Below are 19,563 nucleotides of genomic sequence, written 5' to 3' on the forward strand. Positions count from 1 at the left end.
GGAGCTTGAAGACACTCCTGTATAAATAGGACAAACACACACACACACACACAGAGTAAACAACCAATTTTGGTTCACGAGTTTCTGATTCCAAGATCCTTCTTAGGAGGGAAGACAAACAGACAGTTAATCAGATGTAAATATACATTGATTTTATGTATAACATATTAATCATGTAAACAATGTGGTAAGTAAATACTGTATAGAGCTGGACAAACTTGGAGAGATCAGAAAATCTGATAAATAACGGATAAAGGTGAGCAGTCGTCTCCTCTCAAGACACGAGGAGAATCTTTGAACAGATTGAACTGTTCAATATGAAGCTATAGCCGAGGTCTATCTGCTCAGCTTAGCACAGTGTGTGTGAAAGGGAAGACTCACAACATTAATACAGTTGCTTTCAGGTCAGTGGTGGGTCAGACTATCAATGTGCAGTGAAGCGACATCGTGATAAAGGAAGGAGAGAGAGATTCAGACAGTCGTCTTCCACATCACCGATCACAGGACCGCCAGGAGAAACCACGCAGGTGCGACGGCAAAAGTTCAGATACTGTTGTTGCTGCTGTCGGAGGGATGAGAGGCGAGAGATCTGCAGACGTCAGCACATTCTGAGGTTTACTGTCAACAAAAACGCTGCTTTCAACAACCTACAAAACCGGTAAGTGACGAGCCGCTGTCATTTTTGAGGTACTTCTACTTCTTCACTAAATGTCAAAGGAAAATATTATATAGAGTAAGAAGTTAACGTTAGAAGTTATATGGACTATAAGCTGGTAACCTTAAGGTTGATCCAATAAATGATCTATAACATACACTGGTAAATAATTTATTAAACAGTAATAAAGTCATCAACTACTTATAAACCTTCTTACATATTATATCTGACCCTATCAGAAAGCTGTACTTACTCATCATACAAATCATATAATCTGCTCTTAAAATACAACATACACAAATTCAACTCATCTTAAGTCTGTAACCGGATCTTTAGTCTTATCGTCTTTAATAAATTTGAAATCCGACATAGTAAGATTATTCCTTCCCTTTCTGTCATAGTTTTGAATATTTCATTTTTAAAAGAAAATGCTTTTCACAGTACATGTGCAGCAACCAGTCTTGTTTTTTTAAACAACTTAATTTAACAGTTAAAACTTACTAAAATCATTTTTCTTACTGCACCGACCGATTTTCCCACTTGTGTTTAAATAAAAATAAGGCTTTTAGGATTTGCAACTTGGCATTGAGTCATTTTTCGACAAATACATAATATGCATACATTTAAAAAATATATATTTAGGTGAGATGGGTGAGGGAATGTAAGTTTTGGGTGACACAGCATAGAAGTAGGGGATTGCTCAGCCTTTGCGGTCTGAACACTTTGTGATTGTGTGGATGTTTTTCATTTCCCTAGAGGAATACGTTTGTAAAAATCTGTGTATTAAATTGTCTGATGCGCAGTTTCCTGTCAATGTGTCACGTCTATGGTAATGATGGTCGTCTAATCATCGATGGTAGTAGGTGAGATGTGAACCAGTCACAATATTCCACAAACTTCCTGTGACTCTGCAGTAAAAGAAAACACTCCACAGAACAGGAGCTGGAAACAGTTGTAACAGAAACATCTAGAGCATCTTTAATGTTTTTTTTTTTTTCCTTTCTCATTTCATCAACAACAAAAATCAACAATAGAAAAAATGGACAGAAAGATGGAAGGAGGGAGGGAGGGGGATGGGGAGAGATAGAGAGAACGGGTCCCCTAATCAAGGTGAGAGTGACAGGACGGGGTGAAGTAGAGAGGGATGACAGAAGGAGGAAAATATTCGCTTGTCTGTCAATCATCAGTCCATCAGGACGGAGGGACGAAGAGTTTTATCTCCTCCTCCTCTCCTCTCGCTCTCTGTTGCTGTTCTCTTTGTTCCCTCTGTCTCTCTTTCTCTCTCTCTCCCGGTCTCCATCTTCTCTCTGTCGGCCTTGAATGGCCATTTTTCGCCTCTTCTCCTCTTTCTGCTGCCTGTCGTCGTCGTCGTCGTCGTCGTCGTTGTCCTCCACCTCACGTGCATGCCTGCGGTCCTCCACCTCACGTGCATGCCTGCGGTCCTCCACCTCACGTGCATGCCTGCGGTCCTCCACCTCACGTGCACGCCTGCGGTCCTCCACCTCGCGGTCCTCCACCTCACGTGCACGCCTGCGGTCCTCCACCTCGCGGTCCTCCACCTCACGTGTGCGGCCTTTCCCTTGCTTCCTCACCCGCTTCTCGTCCTCGTCGTCGCTGTCATCCTCGTCGACCTCGTCCTTCTTCTGTTTGTTTTGCTTCTTCGTAGCGGATTTCAACTTATCCTTCTTCTTACCCTTCTTCTTGTCCTTCTTCTTATCCTTCTTCATGTCCTTCTTCATACCCTTCTCTTTCTTCCTAGCCTCACCTGCTTTTCTCTTCTTCATCTTCTTGCGTTTGGAGTCAGAGTCTGGAGAACAAAAGGAATGAACAATCACTCGTCTCTCAACCTTTCACTCCTATGTGCTTCAATATTTAACCGGCGTTTCTGCAGGTTCACCAAGTTAAACTCACGTCTTCTTAGACCTTTTTAATATCACACTAAAAGCAATTTAAATCAGTCATTAATCTATCTTTCAGAACTAATTTCAGTACATGTCAATCATGAGTTTATGATCTGCATGTCTATTGTAGCAGCAGTAGTGACGGTGTTTGCAACAGGTTTGATGATTACAAGTAACTGGAGCCTTAAACAATCCCACTTTTACTTCATAAGCGTCAGACCTCTCCCTACAAGTTTGGTTCTGCTCAGGACTTCATTACCCAGAATTCCAGAGGAAGCACGGTAAGCGTCCGGCACGTCGGGACATATCGTAAGTACAGAAGATAAATAAAGACGAACCCGAGCTGCTGCTGCTGCTGCTGGAGGACAAGTCTGACTCGCTGGAGGTGGACGAGTAGGAAAGGGAAGATGAGGACGAGGAAGAGGAGTCAGAGGACTCCACTTCCTGCTTCTGCGTCATGATCATCTTTGGAGCGTTCTTCAAATGTTCCCTCAACTCGTCCCTGAGAGAGAAAAAATTATGTAGTTATACAGTGATGTTGTAAAAGGGCATCAAATCACTTGAGAAACATTGACAGATGATATAAATGTGTGTGTGCGTCTCTCTTACGTCAGTCCTCCCAGACCAATGGAGGTGAAGAAGTTGATGGCGAAGCGAGTATTTCTGGGATTATCACGAGGAAACAGACCTTCGAAGAACGGCTGCAGAGTCCTGTAACACACACAGTTAAAAGTTAAACATTAATACAATTCTATTTTGTGTTTTATTCTACGGTAACCCTACAGGATTGTGCCGACACATCATCATCGTGTGGGCATAGTTCTGCTCTTTTGTGTGTTCGCGTGTGTTCGTACTGGTCTTTGAGCCTCTGGTTAAGTCTGGGCAGGCCCATGTAGGCACAGAGCTCCTGGAAGAGGATCTTCACAAAGATCCTGCTGGACGACGTAGTGGTTTCCTCACTCATCCTGACACACTCCAACACCTGGTGAGAGAGAGATAGAGATCGAGAGAGGGAGAGAGAGGGAGAGAGAGAGAGAGAGAGAAAATAAGATGAGGAAATTCAATTAGAGAGAAACAACCAGATTCATTTGAGTTTACTTTGACTGTAGTGGATTTAATGGATATGTTGCTGGCTGTTGGGGTGTGTGTGTGTGTGTGTGTGTGTGTGTGTGTGTGTGTGTGTGTGTGTGTGTGTGTGTGTGTGTGTGTGTGTGTGTGTGTGTGTGTGTGTGTGTGTGTGTCCTTACACTCCAGGGAACAGAGTCCGTGTAGAGCAGGTGAGCGAACAGTCGGGCCACGTTCCTCAGTTTGTTGGTCTCCAGTCGGTGAATCGTTTCGTACTGCTCCGCGAAAATTCCCTCAAAACTCTCCATATACTCTTTCTTCAGCAGACAGAACCTCTGAAAATACACAATCACACAGACAGACAGACAGAGACGCACACACACGCGCGCACACACACACACACACACACACACACACACACACACACACACACACACACACACACACACACACACACACAGACACACACAGACACACACACAGACAGACAGACAGATAGACAGACACAATCCATCAGTTCAATCCAAAATGTTTTTAGATGTTTTGCTTCAGTGAACATTCAAACTAGAACTTGACAGAACAAGCTCCTGAATATAAATGAGTAAACATTGTTAACAGAGTTTTGGACGATCCGCTGAAACAGAACAGGAAATTGCTGTTGCAGCAGGATTTAGAAAATGTAAATTCTGAATATTATGAGCAACACAAGTCTCAAATAAAGTTCTGTCAAAACCTGGACATATAAAACCAAAACTATCCGATTAGAACAGATACGACACGAGGGAAGAGAGAAATGTGATGTGTGTGTGTGTGTGTGTGTGTGTGTGTATCTCACCCCGGCCAGCAGACCAAAGAACTTCTCGTAGGTCCTCTGTTGAGCGCAGCAGTCGAGGATCATGTTGCACAGCTCTTTCTGTTCACACAAACATCAACCGTCTGATCAATACAGGGAATCACACACATTCATACAAAAACAATCACCACACAATTTAGATCTTACAATGGAGCGTTGATGTTTCAAGTGTGTGTCGGATGAGACTGAGCGGTTTCTTTCAGGTTCATTGTCTTTTCATTTCTTTTCTTTTATGTTGCACGTGTTTGTTGTTCTTTCTCTCATGATCAGTCAAACGCTTGTGATTCCATGGGAGTGGGTTTTTAGCGGCTGTTCAGTTCGTCTGAGACAGAGGCCGTGAGAAAAATATGTCAGAGGACAAACATCTTCAAAGAACCAGTGTGTGTTTTCCAGCTGTTGTGTTGAGTGATTCAGTCCTGATGCTGATGAAACTCTGGCTGACTAGGCCATCAGCCCTGGACCCCACACCCACACCCACACACCCACACACACACTCAGAATCAGGCAGCTCTTGGTCCTCTGTCAAACCAGTAAGCAACAAATCGACCTGTCGTTTCACCAGTACAACCACAACACACATGTTCATCCAACATGTTCTGATCTTTCCATCTTTTTTACTCGAGTGTTTATCTGCAGGTTCAGAGTGAGAAGCTGGGGACAGGTGTTGAAACTTTGAGCTGAAGTCAACAACAGGTGACGTGTTAATCTTTATACTGGAGTACACATTGTTTAAGTTGTGAGCATTTGAACATTGTTGCTATTTGACGGACTATCAAAATAAAAGTTTCTCTGCTCCAATTTCAAGGAGTAAAAACTTGTCACACAAAGGCCCTGATCACAACTCACATTAACACTAGTCTACTACAATAAAGTAAAAACCCTGTCCAAGAAAATAAAAACACTAGAGTTGTGTTCAGGTGACAGTGCAGACGAAAGATGGAGGCGGAAGCAGTTGTAGAGTTCAGACTCTATCTAGATGCACCCTGCATGCTAAATACAAGGTCCTCATATTTTCAGGTATAATCCGAAGGAAGGGAGTCTTGATGTTCTAACTAACTGAAGAGGAGTCACCGCCTATTTATACACAATGAGATCCTTTGATCGTAGGAGTGGTCTGTTCTAGATCACAGGAGGGTGCGTGACTTTGAGACTTTGATCCGCGCGCGCGTCTTTTTCGTCTTGTCACAACTCGTCACCGTTTCAACTGACTGATAAAATCCGACCATGACCGTTTTCTTTTAAACAGACAACTTGAATGATCGTCGCCGACAACTCTGCTTTTGTCCACCTCCGTCTGAAGACGTGTTCGAGGAGCCACGTGTCGTCATCCACGCATACTGGTCCTCACGAGGACACAAACGACCACATGCCACACAGAGCTGATTGTCCTCTGACACACAATGTTTCTCACAGCGTTTCTTCCCTCGCGCACACACAGATGACCTGCGACTGTCAGCGTCAGAAACCAACTGTTAGTGTGACGTAACCTTGCCGGAAGAACACGCGCGCACACACACACACAATGTTTACACTGATGTGGAAACTACATTTTTCTAAAGCTCTTCCTCAAACTTGAAACACCTAACAAAAAAATCTCTTCTACAACCTCCAGCTATCAAACAGTCAACTTGAGCATCAGCGCCACCTTCTGGTCGGTGGACGACCTTTGGAGAGAAATAAATAAATCCTCACATTTTCAGAAGCTGGAACAAGTTTGGCATCATTCCTTGATACATTACTTCAAACATATGGAAGTTCAGGGCAGATAACTCATGATTAACCGTTTGTTATGTAACTTATAATATTAAACCTTACAGAGTTATAAAAATGATAGGAATGAATAATAGGAATCACTAATGTGATTGTATTGCTGAAGCCTTTTAAATCAGAAAAGTGTGAGTGCGTTTGTGTGTGTGTGTGTGTGTGTGTGTGTGTGTGTGTGTGTGTGTGTGTGCGATTACTCACCGTCTGGCTGTCAGGAAAGTCCATCTTAATCAGCTTGTGGGCGCACTCCTCAAAGTCCAAACTATAAAAACAATCAGTCAGTAACTGCGATCCCTTCTTCAATTAAACCATGGTAAGTACACACACACACACACAATTAAATATTAATCCAAGCCCACCAAATTTAGTAGGAGCTGTAGGAGCTGATCCTAAGGTGTGGCAACAATCGCTCCAGGGTGTCGGGTCAGGACACTAGAGTTGTGTTCAGGTGACAGTGCAGACGAAAGATGGAGGCGGAAGTAGTTGTAGAGTTTAGACTATCTAGATGCACCCTACATGCCAAATACAAGGTCCTCATATTTTCAGGTACAATCCGAAGGAAGGGGGTCTCAAAGTCTAGGTATAATCCGAAGAAGGATTCTTGATGTTCTAACTAACTGAAGAGGATTCCCTGCATATTTATACACGATGAGATCCTTTGATCGTAGGAGTGGTCTGTTCTAGATCACAGGAGGGTGCATGACTTTGATCCTTACAGCAACGCTCAGTAAACGCTCATAAACACCTAAATCTGATAAGTAAAATGCATAACTCGGAAATACCATTACATCTAAAGAACAGAACAGTACATAGTGGCATGGCCTTTTTTACACACACCATTAAATATTAGTCCAAGTCCACCAAATTTAGTAGGAGCTGTAAATAACTACAAATGCCCCGCGAGACAATTGAGTCACTGACTTTCTCTCTGCGTGTGCGTGTGCGTGCGTACCTGGACTGTATAGCGAGGTAGATGGTTCTTCTGAAAGCGACCAGGTTGACTTCAGTCTGATCATAGATGGTGACCTTCTCATCTGAGGCACACGGGGGGAGGGGGGCGAGAGAGAGAGGACGATGTACGAGGCAGTTTGACTGGTTGTGTATTAGGTTAAAAATATGAGAACACCACAGCTCAGGTAACACTTTTAGTTTAATATTTGTAAACTCAAATAATCCCAACAGCATCACAGTTACATTTATATCACCAGGGTTGATTTAGCTGCCTGAGAGACATAGACGACATTCTACATTGGTTTTCACCGGCTGAGAAGTAAATCAGGTCTGTCTCACCTTCTGCCCCCTCCTCGTTCTCAGCTTCCTCGTCTTCATCCTCGTCGCTGCCGTCTCCTTCCTCCCCTGAATCACTGCTGCCCTCGTCCAGGATATCTATCGGGAGAAGGTGGCGGCGTATTTGGTCAGACAGTGTGGGAGGTGACGGCTGATTGGGCCACAGAGTTGCGAAGTTTGTGCACATTTTCTCACCTTTTTTAAGCGTTTTGTATTTCTCCTCGTTCTCCAGGAAGTCCGGGTCCAACTTGAACACGTCTGAGTGGACACAAACACACGTGTTATAGGATTTTCACACTAATTTCTGCAAAGAGAGTTGTGGATCCAAGGGGAACCCACCCCCACCTCCCTGCCCAGGTCTTACTCAGTATGTCCTCAGTGGTGTACTCGTCGTCCAGCGCCATCACGTGGGTGAACTGGTCGTCCTCGTCCACCTGGTCCAGGCCGTCTGGGATCATGGGGTGATCTTTGAAACCGTCCTTCCTGATGGCGAACATCACCTCGATCATGTACTGGACCCTCTTATCGATGGTCGACTCGTGGAGGACGTTCCTGAGTCGCTCGAATATGGCTGAAGAGAGAGACAGGAGAAAAATATTTTAAAAACTTTTATGATCGATTGTGCCGATATTTGTCATCCAGCTCGGAAAAAGTTATTGATATAACAAAGGCAGACGGTTTGTAGCTGCAGTTTACCGTTGATTGCTCGGGGGGAGACCTCGGTCAGTTTGAGTCCACACTCCTTCAGGAAGGAGATGGTGACCTCCACGCTGTCGTCAGTCGGCCGCTCCAGCAGCAGATTGAGCATCTCCAGACACAAAAGCTCATGGGCCTGAGGGCGTGAGACACAGCAGCAGACAGAGACACAGAGAGAGAGCGAGAAAGGGGTAAACACTTCTCATCAGAGCCGAGTATCAACTCTCGCACATCGATATTTCTGTCAGAACGGCATCGCTTACCACGTTCTGGTTGAGGAGGTGAGCCACAAACTTTGAGGCCGTCTGGCACTGAAGCTGGAAAACAAAACACAGACCGGGTTAAATACATCACTGGCTATAAGGTGGCTAATATTCAAATCTTCCATCATAATTCATCTGGAGATTTTTTTAAAACAGGAAAGGTTTGATTTTTAAACTTTCATTTATATTTGCACTATTTGGGAGCTTCCCACATTCTGGGAATTCAAAGCTTGCACTGTAGTTATACGTGTAATTCTGCACAGAAACTGTTTTGAAGGGTTGTATAGCTGCAAAGAAGAAAAAAAAAAACGTGCACAATGCTGGGCACCCAAACACCACACAGACACATACAAAATTAATTTCAACGTCAGGAAAAGAAACGCTGCTAGCTCTGGTTTTAACACCACTAACTCTACTGATCCACAAATCAAGACCGCGTTCTACTATTTCACTTAAAAATCTAAAAGCTGTCGGCCCCTCGGTGCAAGTTTTCTTGCTCGGGTACCTTTTGGTTGCGGCGGTAGCTCCTCCTGAAGGCCATGATGAGACGTTTGAGGATGAGCTCTCCGATGTTGGGGAACTTGGAGTTGATGATGGCGACGACAGCGGCGTAAACATGGGTGAAGATTGGCGACGCGGCCTGAGCCTGCAGCACCGAGCGAGCCAGCAGACCCCTGACAGACAGACAGAAAGACAGACAGTCAGACAGACAGCAAGTGGCCTTCCTTTCTTGCTCTACATTAGTTTCACTTTAATTGTTGTTTTAAAGTTTTCTACTCGTCTCAAACATACATTTATAACAATTTATAAACTTCACCAGTGTTTGTGATGTTGTATAAGTGATATTTTTATACGAATATCGAGTGTTAGCGTGTGTGTTATTGTTCACCTCCCCCTGATGATGTTCTCCTGCAGCAGCTCCTGGATGATGTTGATGATGTTGGACACGTTGACTTTGTTGATCAAACCGTTGATGGACTTCTTCAGCGCCTCCCAGCTCATCCTCTGATAGGCCAGGCTGCGCAGGAGGCGGGGCATCGGAAACATCACAAATTATGACAATCCAAGCTTAGCGTAGTGAGTTCCAATGAAAATTAAGCAAGCACACACAAACAAACACACACACACACACACACACACACACACACACACACACACACACACACACACACACACACACACACACACACACACACACACACACACACACACACACACACACACACACACACACACACACACACACACACACACACACACACACACACACACACACACACACCTGCTCTTGTCAGAGATCTGCTGCTGCATCATGCGCAGCTTGGCGGGGGGGATGTACGCTCCACCAGTCCTCGTCAGGATCGGGTCGATCTCCTCCTTCTTCTTCTTGACCGGTGGCTCCTCGCCCGCCGCCGGCTCCCGGTCCGTCGGAGGGGAAGCAGAGCGGCCGCGCCTCCTGTGGTCTGACTCTGCGTCCCGATTGGGCCAACGGTGAGAACGACCGTTCCTGTCATCGCGCCGATCGTCGTAGCGATCTCTGGGCGGTGCAGAGGAAGAGTAGGGTGTGAGGAAAAGGGAATTCCATGACCCAGTTTCACAACATTTTTAACATGTTGATCCTCAAATAAAACAAGCCAATCACAAGCTGTGTGTGTCTCTCTGTTACCTAGCATAGCGTCCTCTGTCGTAGCGCTCCCGGTCCCGCTCCCTGGATCTGGATCTGTCTCGTCCCCTGGAACTGGATCTGTCTCGTCCTCTGGACCTGTCCCTCTCTCTGGACCTGGATCTATCTCGTCCTCTGGACCTGGATCTGTCTCGCCCTCTGGACCTGGATCGGTTTCGCTCTCTAGAATTGGACCTGGATCTTTGGGATGTAGATCTGGATCTATCTCGCTCTCCGGACCCGGATCTGTCTTTCTCTTTGGACCTGGATCTGGATCGCTGGAACAAACAAACAATCAGAGAGTGAACAGTAATTCTTTCAATCTCTGAAAGAGCGATCCGATCTTCTGGATCGATTTATTTGAATGCATGATCAACTTGGACATGTAAAATGTCTGTTGTCTTGGACATTAGGTCAGAATGAAACAAGATATTTGAAAATGTCCTCCTGAATTCTGAAGTTCAGAGCACTCCTGAATTCTGAAGTTCAGAGCAATTCAACGCGTAAAATGTCAGTAACGTACTTTGATCTGGGCCACACTGCTCCTGATCTTCCTCATCGTCCCATTATGTTCATCGTCTTCATCGCTGCTGCTGCTGCTGTCGTCCGAGCTGCTGGAGGCCGGGCTCCCGGAGGGGCTGCGGTCCGCAGGGGTGGCCTGAGGGGAGGGCCCGTCTTTGGGGCTTCCCTCGACCGAGCCGGCCTGTTGGGGCTTCACTGCTGCCGCTGGACTCGCCTCCTCCACTGAAGGTCCTGAAGACAAGACAATGAGGATGGATATCAAAACAGACAGTTGCTAATAATGCTACTGTTAATAGAACAACGTAAAGTAGTGCGGGTACAGCGGGATTTACTCACCACTGTCTTTCTGCGCAGAACTGGGACTTTGACTTTTGCCTGGAGAGTCCATACCTGAAAGCACACGTTGTCAATATCCTTTTCTCGTGATTGATTGGTGCATTAAATATAAAAAATAAAAAAAACATCCATCAAGATTTCCCAAAACCCAAGTTAACATACTACAATATATATGTTTTCACTTTGTATTGTTGGAGCAAACAGCAAACACTCATTACCGTCAATCAAACTTTATTCATTAAGCACCTTTCAAACAAATCAAATGCAATTCAAGGGGCTTTAAAGGTGGTTGACAAAACATAGGATGTCATAAGGGAATTTAGAGACAAATTTATTTATTAAAGTTGGACACAGAACGTCAAATTATTAATTGTTTATCAAAACTGTAAATGTCTTTGTTGATGGACTAATCTATCTATCAATCAACTAACTGTACAGCCAACAGAGATTCTGTTATTAACCAGATTCAGCCTGAGACCAACTTTCAGTCATTTTTCTTGTTGACCATAATACAAATACAGGAAGCTACAATGTGTGAGTCTGTGACTCAAAACTTTGCTTTTAAACAGTGAAAACCTAAATATGCAAAAATTCCCCTGCGATCCTGTGATCGATATCTTTGACAATCATTGCAGCTGTGGTGTGGACGCACTGTTTGTGTTTAGTAAATATTGAAGATGAAACATTTTGAAGTGCTGACGTTTATAACTCAGCCAAGCAGAGTTTAGTTTTACCTGTAGCTAAACTCCAGGAAGTCGTGATCAGGACACAAAGTGACCGGCTATAATCCGCACGTTTGAATTATTCATTCACAAGTTACTTGTGAGAAGATACTTAAGAAAGAAAATAATAGTATAGCCTGTAACTATGAGATCATTCCCACAAACAGACGCTTCAAGAGTTATCGCCATGTGTGTTTGGTTCGTGCACAATTAGCTAACCTGCTAATGCTACACCCACTGCACCTGCTTAAACTGCGGGTTATTTGATGTCAGGAGCGGGGGAGAAACGGTGACTTTTTCCTCCAGGAACTCGACAAACTGCTATTCTTCTCGTTTTGAATTATCCTCTTACCGTTCTGCTCCCGGACTTTTTCGTCCGTCCGTTAATTCAGTGTCGTTTTGTGGCGGAAAACTTCCGACGGTGACTGACAACTGCTTCTGGGTCAGGCACAGCTTCCGGATTTCACAATAAAAGTCGCTAGGCGGCGGCTGTTTTTGTATCGCCCCCTGGTGGTGATAGTGATAACTACCTCCTCCGAGGAAGCAATACTGGAACATGGGATGCTGATTAAAAAAAGTTTTGGGGAAGAATATACAGGATTGTGCAGAATATTTGAAAAAATTGTTATTTGAAGAGTAGTAGTAGTAATAGTAATAGCAGATGTATTGATCTCTTGAGTTTGTCTGTTTCAAAACTACACACACACACACGGTCGTAAGTGATAACACGCAGCTGTACTGAAAATAAATACATCTTTATTATTCTCATCTCTACAGTGATCCCTCCCTGCATCCCACTGACAAGACAACGGTACAAAATACACATCGATATTAATAGGCGACAACAGAAATAGGCATCGATAGAAATTAATAGACACCAACAGTCAAAACAGTAGAGTGAAATTAGAAGTGTGTGTGTGTGTGTGTGTGTGTGTGTGAAGAATCGGTGAAAAAAGAAAACAAAAAAAGAAGCATGAAGAGCCTCACAGTGAGTGTTTGTCCAGCAGAGCAGAGTTTGTGATGGGAGAAATATGACAAATTAAAAAAAAAGTTTTTCCTAGAAAACACATTCAATAAACGATCAAGAGAATCAAAGATCAAAGGTCCAATCAATATTTGATTTCCTGAGCCAACACCCACTCCTGATTATGACTCCCGATTGTTTAAGTCAATGGACCTTTTGAGTCCAATTCTCTTTAAAATTCCTCCCAATGATCAAGAACGGACGTCCATGCACAAAGTTCAGCTTTCAGTGGATAATATCAAAAAATATCTAGTGTGAGTCTGTGTGGAAGTTTCAGAATCATTGAAAATTCCCAAAAAAAGAAGTGGTTTGTTTCACCTCAGCTAGAAATGTTCCAGTCTTCCGTAACTGACTGTGCATCTGGAAACCTCTGAGTGACGACACAAACAATACACAAACAAACACAGGCCTTAATGCTGAAAATAATAATAAAAACGGATTTTCAACGAGTGGTAATCAATTGTTCAGCGAGTCAGTCCTGTGGAATCTTTGTGAAGAGAAGGAAAATCTTGAGTTTCTCCCATTAAAACCATCAAGTTTCAGATTAATGTGTGTTCAACGTGCAGGTAGACAGTTTGTGCTGATCAAGTGGTGATCACATCTGAAATGTTAGCAGTGATTTGAATTGTTGACAATAATATTCGTAATCAGAATATGCTGTATGTTCAAATTATTGCACACAGATTTGTCATCAGACAGCGTGAAGCTAACGCGTTAACACCGCTAAAATTCAGGCTGCGCTGCGCGCTCTCTAAGCCCCTCCCTTCATAATCATCATCATCATCATCATCATCAACACTGTCACCATGGCAACTTACCAAAACCTGCTGCTGCCGCAGGGCAACCTTTGACCTCCACAGTACCTCATGACATCACAATGACCTGCTCATTTTCAACCAATGTTAAAGGAACAGCCACAAGTTTGAAAAGAAAAAGAAAAAAGGAATAAAATAGGACATGTTGAGCCTAGCTTAGCACAAAGACTGGAAGCAGGGGGAAACTGCTAGCCAAGCTCCACAAGGACAGAACACAATCCATCCTCCAACAAATCCACAGCGCCGTCTGATTTACATGTCGTATCTTGCTTACAGGTTATGAAATAGAACTTTAGACAGAAAGACATTGTGGGTTTAGCAGCGACTGTACGCAGTGTATGAGAACTTTTTTTGTTTTCAGTTACCCTGACAAGGATACAGTATGTTTGTAGGCCTACTGAGTTTCATGAACTGAAATGAACAAAACATGGAAGTGATGAGAATCAACTTTGAAGGAGGCCAGGAGCAGAGAAGCATGGACAATGACACTGATGATGATGATGATGAAGGAATGTTGACAGCTGCAGCATCATAATCCGTCTAAAAACCTCTCGCGTTAAGGTGAAATGTGCATGGAATGAATAACTTTCAGATATAAAAGAGCCGAGTTTGACACTCAGCTGACTGATAAAAAGATTAAGGAATGTCACCTCTAACTAAAAGGTTTCAGGTGCAAAGATAAATAAAAAAGACGATGAAGGCATTTATAGTATTATTTTAGAGAAGGTGATCTCCCATGCGTTGCTCTGACAACATATTTAGCATCCGGTTGCATTTCTTCGTGCTAATAGTTTTATTGCAATATCACAAAATAGTTATCTGTCTCTCAGAGTACTGCCTCCACCTCAAGAAAATGGGATTTCATTTCTGTTGTTCATAGCATTGAAAAATTACTTTTGAAGTTATAAATCTTTATATTTTAATGAAATCAAATCCTGTTTTTGTGATGAATACTTTGAAAAGACAGTAATTCGGTGCATTTACATGCTGTCATTACCTCTTTACATAATAGTTTTCAGTAGTAATGGCTGAATCCATAATTGAGTTGTGGCTGTAAGTTTAACTCACTGACCTCAGCCTCACTGTTTGCTGTCCTACAGCCACAACAGAGCTGAATTTAATTATCATGCACCTACTGCTTCACATTACAAACATTAATCTGGCCAAATAGCAGGTAGATTTTATCGTGAAGATTCCACAGGAAAAACAAACTAAACAAAAAAATATAAACTGTTACGAAAAATTCAACAGCAACATTCTCAGAAAAAGGATGTCTCTGTTACTCAACACTTGAACTTCACCTACTGAAGAAATACTTCCTATGAAAACCGCTGAGAGCAGCTCGTTTGAGGATTATTCAGAATAATATAGACATGAGATCTTGTAAATATCATCTTTCAAAGCTGTAAGCGGCAAAAAACCCCAACTAAATCTAATCTTTCTGTATTGTATTGAGGTGTAGACAGAAATCTGACGGGCAGTTAGTTCAAAAACTGTAACTAAGGTTAAGAGGAAATATCAAATATTTTAAATAATTTGAGTGAACCAACTGTTTAATTGCTCTGAAGAGTCAAGACCGTCTACATTTAACCCTGATGAGTTGGTGCATAATTGAAAAACGGTGTCCTACTGTACACAGACAGATTTAGCCACAGTTTGAGCAATCCCTATTTTTTCAGTTACGGATTTTTATTATTATTATTATTATTATTATTATTATTATAGTGAAGCTGTATTAAGCGGGAAAATAGAAATCTCAGGACATGAATTCTGCTAATGTCCTGATCCAAACTGAGATCAACCGCAACTCAAGAACTCGATCATGACACCTTCGGGTCCCGGGTTAGTAGTGGTGGCGATGGTAGCAGTACTGTTAGCAGAACTGTTAGCAGTACTATCAGTTGTATTCATAGTATTAGTGGCAGTAGTAGTAGTATTAGACCTGGCATTTGATCACTACACTTTAGAAAAAGGATAAAGGGTGTGGGGGGAAAAAAAACAAAAAAAAACACATTTCTGATGGCTCACAGGAAAATTGATGCTAGAGGAGGCGGCGAGAACAGGCTGGTCCAGACTGGCGTTCCCAGCATGCATCAGACCACCTCAGTCAAAGCAACTAGACCGTGGGAGGCGTCCCCTCTTCGTCCCGTCTGAGGCTCCTCCGCCTCCACCTCTCACCGACCAGCGTTCTCATTCCGAGCAGGGCCGGGCCACGGGGGAGGTGGGCGGGGCTCATCGCGTGTAGGCGTTGATCTCATCATCAGTGTTACAGACATACAGTGTTACAGACACATAGTGTTCCACACAGACAGTGTTACTCAGCTATACAGTGATACAGACAAGACAGTGGTGCTGCTCAGGCTGTGGTAACTAAGGGCTGAAGGCCGAAGGCGGTGCTCTGCTGTTGTTGCCGTGGCTACAGGGGGTGTTGTCTGGTGGGCAGCGGCGATTGCCGCGGCGACACGGCAGCCAGCAGCTCGCTGTAGATCTCCCGTCGGACCTCCTGCGCCACGCTCTCTCGGATCTGGAAGACGCAGACGGATGAGAATAACCTAAAGCTTCTTTGAGATGATGGAACATCGCTTCACTTTTTCTGGAAATGATTCATAACTAGTTGCTTTATTGGATCTTGAATTATTTCAATTGTTTATTATTTATTGGGCCCTGAAGCAAAATATGTGACAAAACAAAAAGAAAATAGTTTTCTTTTCGCCTGTGTCTCGAAAAGTTTTTCCTCTGCACACAGTTTGACATTTACATAATGATTTAACCTTCACTTGTGTAACTCATGATTTGATTTGTGTTTTAATTCTGTATTGAAACTTTCAACGAATAAAGTATTTAAAAAATGTAAATACTGATAATAGTAGACAAAAAAGTTGAGTCTCTAACTTGAAAGGTTTCAATAACTGACAGTTACCTCTCTGATGAGCTGCTGCAGGTTCTCCACTCTGATTCCTCCTCCTCCTCCTCCTGCTGCTGCTGCTCCTTCCTCCTCAGCAACTTCTCCACCTCCCTCTCCTCCTCCTCCTCCTCCTCCTTCGTCCCTCTCTCCCTCCTCCTCTTCCTCTGGTTGAGTGTTGGGTCGAGGAGGGGGGGCAGGGGTTATGTTGATCGACGCCCGGTACACGCCTTGACTCTGCTCACTCGGCTCACCTCTCCGTCCTCGGACTGGACTGGACGATCGGGAGGAGGGGTTGGTGGAGGGAGTGTGGTCGTCGTAGCTGAGCTCTGATCGGAGGAAGAGCTGCTCTCCGAGGAGATCCGACACCTGGACACACCAGGAAGAAGGTTGTTCACCCAGACAAACTTTCGCATTAGTGTGTCTTTGTGCGTGTGTGTGTCTGTGTGTGTGTGTGTGTGTGTGTGTGTGTGTGTGTGTGTGTGTGCACTGACCGGCTCCATGGCTCTAAGTGCAGAGGCGGTGGACAGACTGTCAACACTGTCTCTATGGAGACCCTGAGGAGTAGAGCAGGGACAGACAACATTACAGCAATGTCATGTCACATCAACTAAATCTGTTTAGTCAAAAAACATATACAGTAGCTTTTTCTAAAAGTGTCTCGTTCCAAACCTACTGCAGTGAACAAATCAGTCAAAACATCTAGACCAGCTTCCTGACATCTAATTTGTGATTTTTGCAATTTGCAAAACAGCACATGGATTCATTATGATGATATTGCCATAGTACCGCACAGACAGAAAGGTGGAGTCTCCTTTTTGTCCTGAAGAAAAAGGCAGGACTTGAAACTAAACTAAAAAGCCCAATTTAAATAGTTTTTTTTACCAACTGCTGAATATGATATGATGACAAAATCATCAACTACAATTCCTATTTTTGTTTATTTTTTATTTGTTTGGTTATCAGGTTCAGTGGCTTTGATTTTGCATTTAATACCATTCTGTGTTTTATTTTGCCAGCATTAAAAACAAGTGTTTGAATCACACAAAGTAGATTGTACAGTATTTAAAACATATATATACATATATATTTTTATATTTATTTTTTACCCTGTGTTGTGTCAATCTGTCTTCCAGCTGTTGCTCCAACTCCTGCAGTTCCTCTCTGACAGCTGATCTCAGAGACTGAAGCTGCTCCACCTCCAACCTACACACACACACACACACACACGGTTTGCTCTCTATCATAATATCACATATTATCACAGCTAAGATTACTGTGAAACACGTTGTTTGCCGTTATAGGTCACCTGTCGGCGGGACTCAGGTGTTTGTAGACCTGGGCTTGCTGTCGCATGATTGACAGCTCCAGATCCATCATCTGACTGCGGAACAAGTTCAGACTCCGCCTCCTCTGCTGAAACTCTGCCAAAGACTAAAAACAGAGAGAGAGTGAGACAAAATAGAAAACATTTCATTGATAATGGCAACAACAACAATCCACTATGTTGCCTCCAGCATGGAAAGTCTCAAACTGACAGTATGTAAATTCTGGGTTATGCAAAGTTATGTTAAGTCATTATACAGTGTTACATGGAGCACGTGGTCTCCGCGTTGTTCCTTGTAGTGTTGACCTAGTCAGAGAACACGTTCTGCCTTTAAAGGCAACTTGCTGCGTCATGGTAGTTTAATTACTGCAGTGACAGCATTCAGGGAAACTGAAGTACATTACAGGGGTGTTGAGGGACGTAGTACCTGGTGGCTGGACGGAGCTGCTGTGTGCTCACTGAAGGTGTCTGGAGTGTCGGCTCGGTTCTAGACGGAGAAGACAGTGGTGTCAGGATAAGAAGAGGAACACAACAAGCTGACATATGAACAAGCTGGAGCCAATGGTGGAGAACGGCATTATTAGGGCCCGAGCACGAGGTGCGCGGACCTGGGGCATTGCATGCACCAGGGCCGCATGCACCGAGGTGCAAGGCCCTATTGTTTCCGTAAGGATTATTATTATTATTATTATTATTCTTATTTTTCAGCATCGTTCGCTCAATTTGCACCCTGTTCCCATATGGCGAAACGAAGGAAAATTGGCACACACGTCAGAAATTGCTCCCGCTACTCAGGCCCAGAGGCCCGGCACAAGTTGAGCCCCAGGGGCTCCATAGCGCCACCTTCTGTCACTTTGTCTTTTCGGGTGCATATAGCATCTGCTATAAATCAAAGGCGCATGGTCCAATCTGTGCGAGACTTCTCAGGCATGGTACTAGTCCCGCCCTCAACACATCGCCATGTTCGCATTGACCATAAGTCATAGCGCCACCTACTGACAACATAACGTCACAAATCCTACTTTTATTTCCCCTGCATTGCAGATTCATCTGATCCACCTCAAACTTACTCACAACAGTTATACCAATGGGCCGATGTCATATAAAAAATTCTGCGACGTTCCGTGCGACGCCCCCCCCGGGGGGTGTGCGACAAAACGTGCTAACGGCTAGCAAAATTGTGAACGTCATAACTCAACCATATTTGGTCATATCTCTACCAAACTTCTCAGGCATGATAGCAGTCCCGCCCTGAACAGATTCCCATGTCAATATTGGACATAGGTCATAGCGCCACCTAATGGTAGGAGGACGTTAAAAAATGTTACTTTTACGTCCTGTGCCTCGCAGGTTTACTGGAGCAACCTCAAATTTGGTCAGCTTAGTTGTGAGACAAGGCTGATATGATACCATGAAAATTTTGACCATGTGTCAAACACTGTTGCCATGGTGACGCTTTGTTCGCCATCAAATACGAATACATATTTGAGGCACTTATGATGCTTTGTTTCTCACGAAACTTGGCAGACATGTTCAGAGTGGCAATTCGATATGTCCAATATGTGTCTTTTGTCCAATTGTGTCAAAATGGCTCCATAGCGCCCCCTACAACACTTAAAATTCAATTATCTCACCTTTAAATTTGACGTAGAAGAACCAAATTCGTTGGGCTCATGTACCTCCCGACGACCTACCAAAAAGCCTCTTGGAGCAATTAGCTCCGCCCAACCGGAAGTCCGCCATTTTGATTTTACCTTGGCGTAAGCAG

At 43.8% G+C, this 19,563-nt stretch overlaps 2 protein-coding genes across 7 annotated transcripts in view; both read right to left on the reverse strand.

The window, feature by feature from the left end:
* Nucleotides 1-1,610: 1,610 nt before the first annotated feature.
* Nucleotides 1,611-12,186, reverse strand: cwc22 (CWC22 spliceosome associated protein homolog). 6 transcript variants are annotated; one of them, XM_035604502.2, is made up of 21 exons: nt 12,080-12,186; nt 11,006-11,059; nt 10,671-10,900; nt 10,151-10,425; nt 9,767-10,021; nt 9,374-9,502; nt 8,990-9,158; nt 8,485-8,538; nt 8,222-8,357; nt 7,890-8,096; nt 7,721-7,783; nt 7,529-7,624; nt 7,191-7,272; nt 6,440-6,500; nt 4,457-4,534; nt 3,804-3,956; nt 3,411-3,538; nt 3,166-3,267; nt 2,895-3,058; nt 2,215-2,462; nt 1,611-2,172 (listed from the first exon to the last, which is right to left on the reverse strand). In XM_035604502.2, the coding sequence occupies exons 2-21, from the start codon at nt 11,055-11,057 to the stop codon at nt 1,870-1,872; spliced, it is 2,985 nt and encodes a 994-aa protein (XP_035460395.2). In that variant the 5' UTR covers nt 11,058-11,059; nt 12,080-12,186; the 3' UTR covers nt 1,611-1,869. The 6 variants fall into 6 exon arrangements, with proteins under 6 accessions (XP_035460395.2, XP_035460396.2, XP_035460397.2 ...); XM_035604503.2 differs by having other exon boundaries at nt 1,611-2,166; nt 2,209-2,462; XM_035604504.2 differs by having other exon boundaries at nt 1,611-2,130; nt 2,200-2,462.
* Nucleotides 12,187-12,463: 277 nt separating this feature from the next.
* The window catches only part of itprid2 (ITPR interacting domain containing 2), a 35,315-nt gene continuing 28,215 nt past the window's right edge, over nt 12,464-19,563 (reverse strand). The window contains exons 17-22 of the mRNA XM_047337076.1: nt 18,223-18,282; nt 17,778-17,902; nt 17,578-17,674; nt 16,963-17,025; nt 16,487-16,837; nt 12,464-16,090 (exon numbers count right to left, since the gene is read on the reverse strand). Coding sequence (XP_047193032.1) covers nt 15,983-16,090; nt 16,487-16,837; nt 16,963-17,025; nt 17,578-17,674; nt 17,778-17,902; nt 18,223-18,282 — 804 coding nt within the window. The 3' untranslated portion in view covers nt 12,464-15,982. The remainder of the gene's footprint in view (nt 16,091-16,486; nt 16,838-16,962; nt 17,026-17,577; nt 17,675-17,777; nt 17,903-18,222; nt 18,283-19,563) is intronic.

Source organism: Scophthalmus maximus, chromosome 14, assembly GCF_022379125.1.
Source record: "Scophthalmus maximus strain ysfricsl-2021 chromosome 14, ASM2237912v1, whole genome shotgun sequence".
Taxonomy (NCBI): domain Eukaryota; kingdom Metazoa; phylum Chordata; class Actinopteri; order Pleuronectiformes; family Scophthalmidae; genus Scophthalmus; species Scophthalmus maximus.

Coding starts and splice junctions, on each gene's coding strand:
- cwc22 (XM_035604498.2), bottom strand. CDS start 11,057: ATGGACTCTCCAGGCAAAAGTCAAAGTCCCAGTTCTGCGCAGAAAGAC. Junction 7,273..7,528: donor GAACGAGGAGGGGGCAGAAG/GTGAGACAGACC, acceptor CGTGTGCCTCAG/ATGAGAAGGTCACCATCTAT. Junction 3,268..3,410: donor AACCAGAGGCTCAAAGACCA/GTACGAACACAC, acceptor TGTGTGTTACAG/GACTCTGCAGCCGTTCTTCG.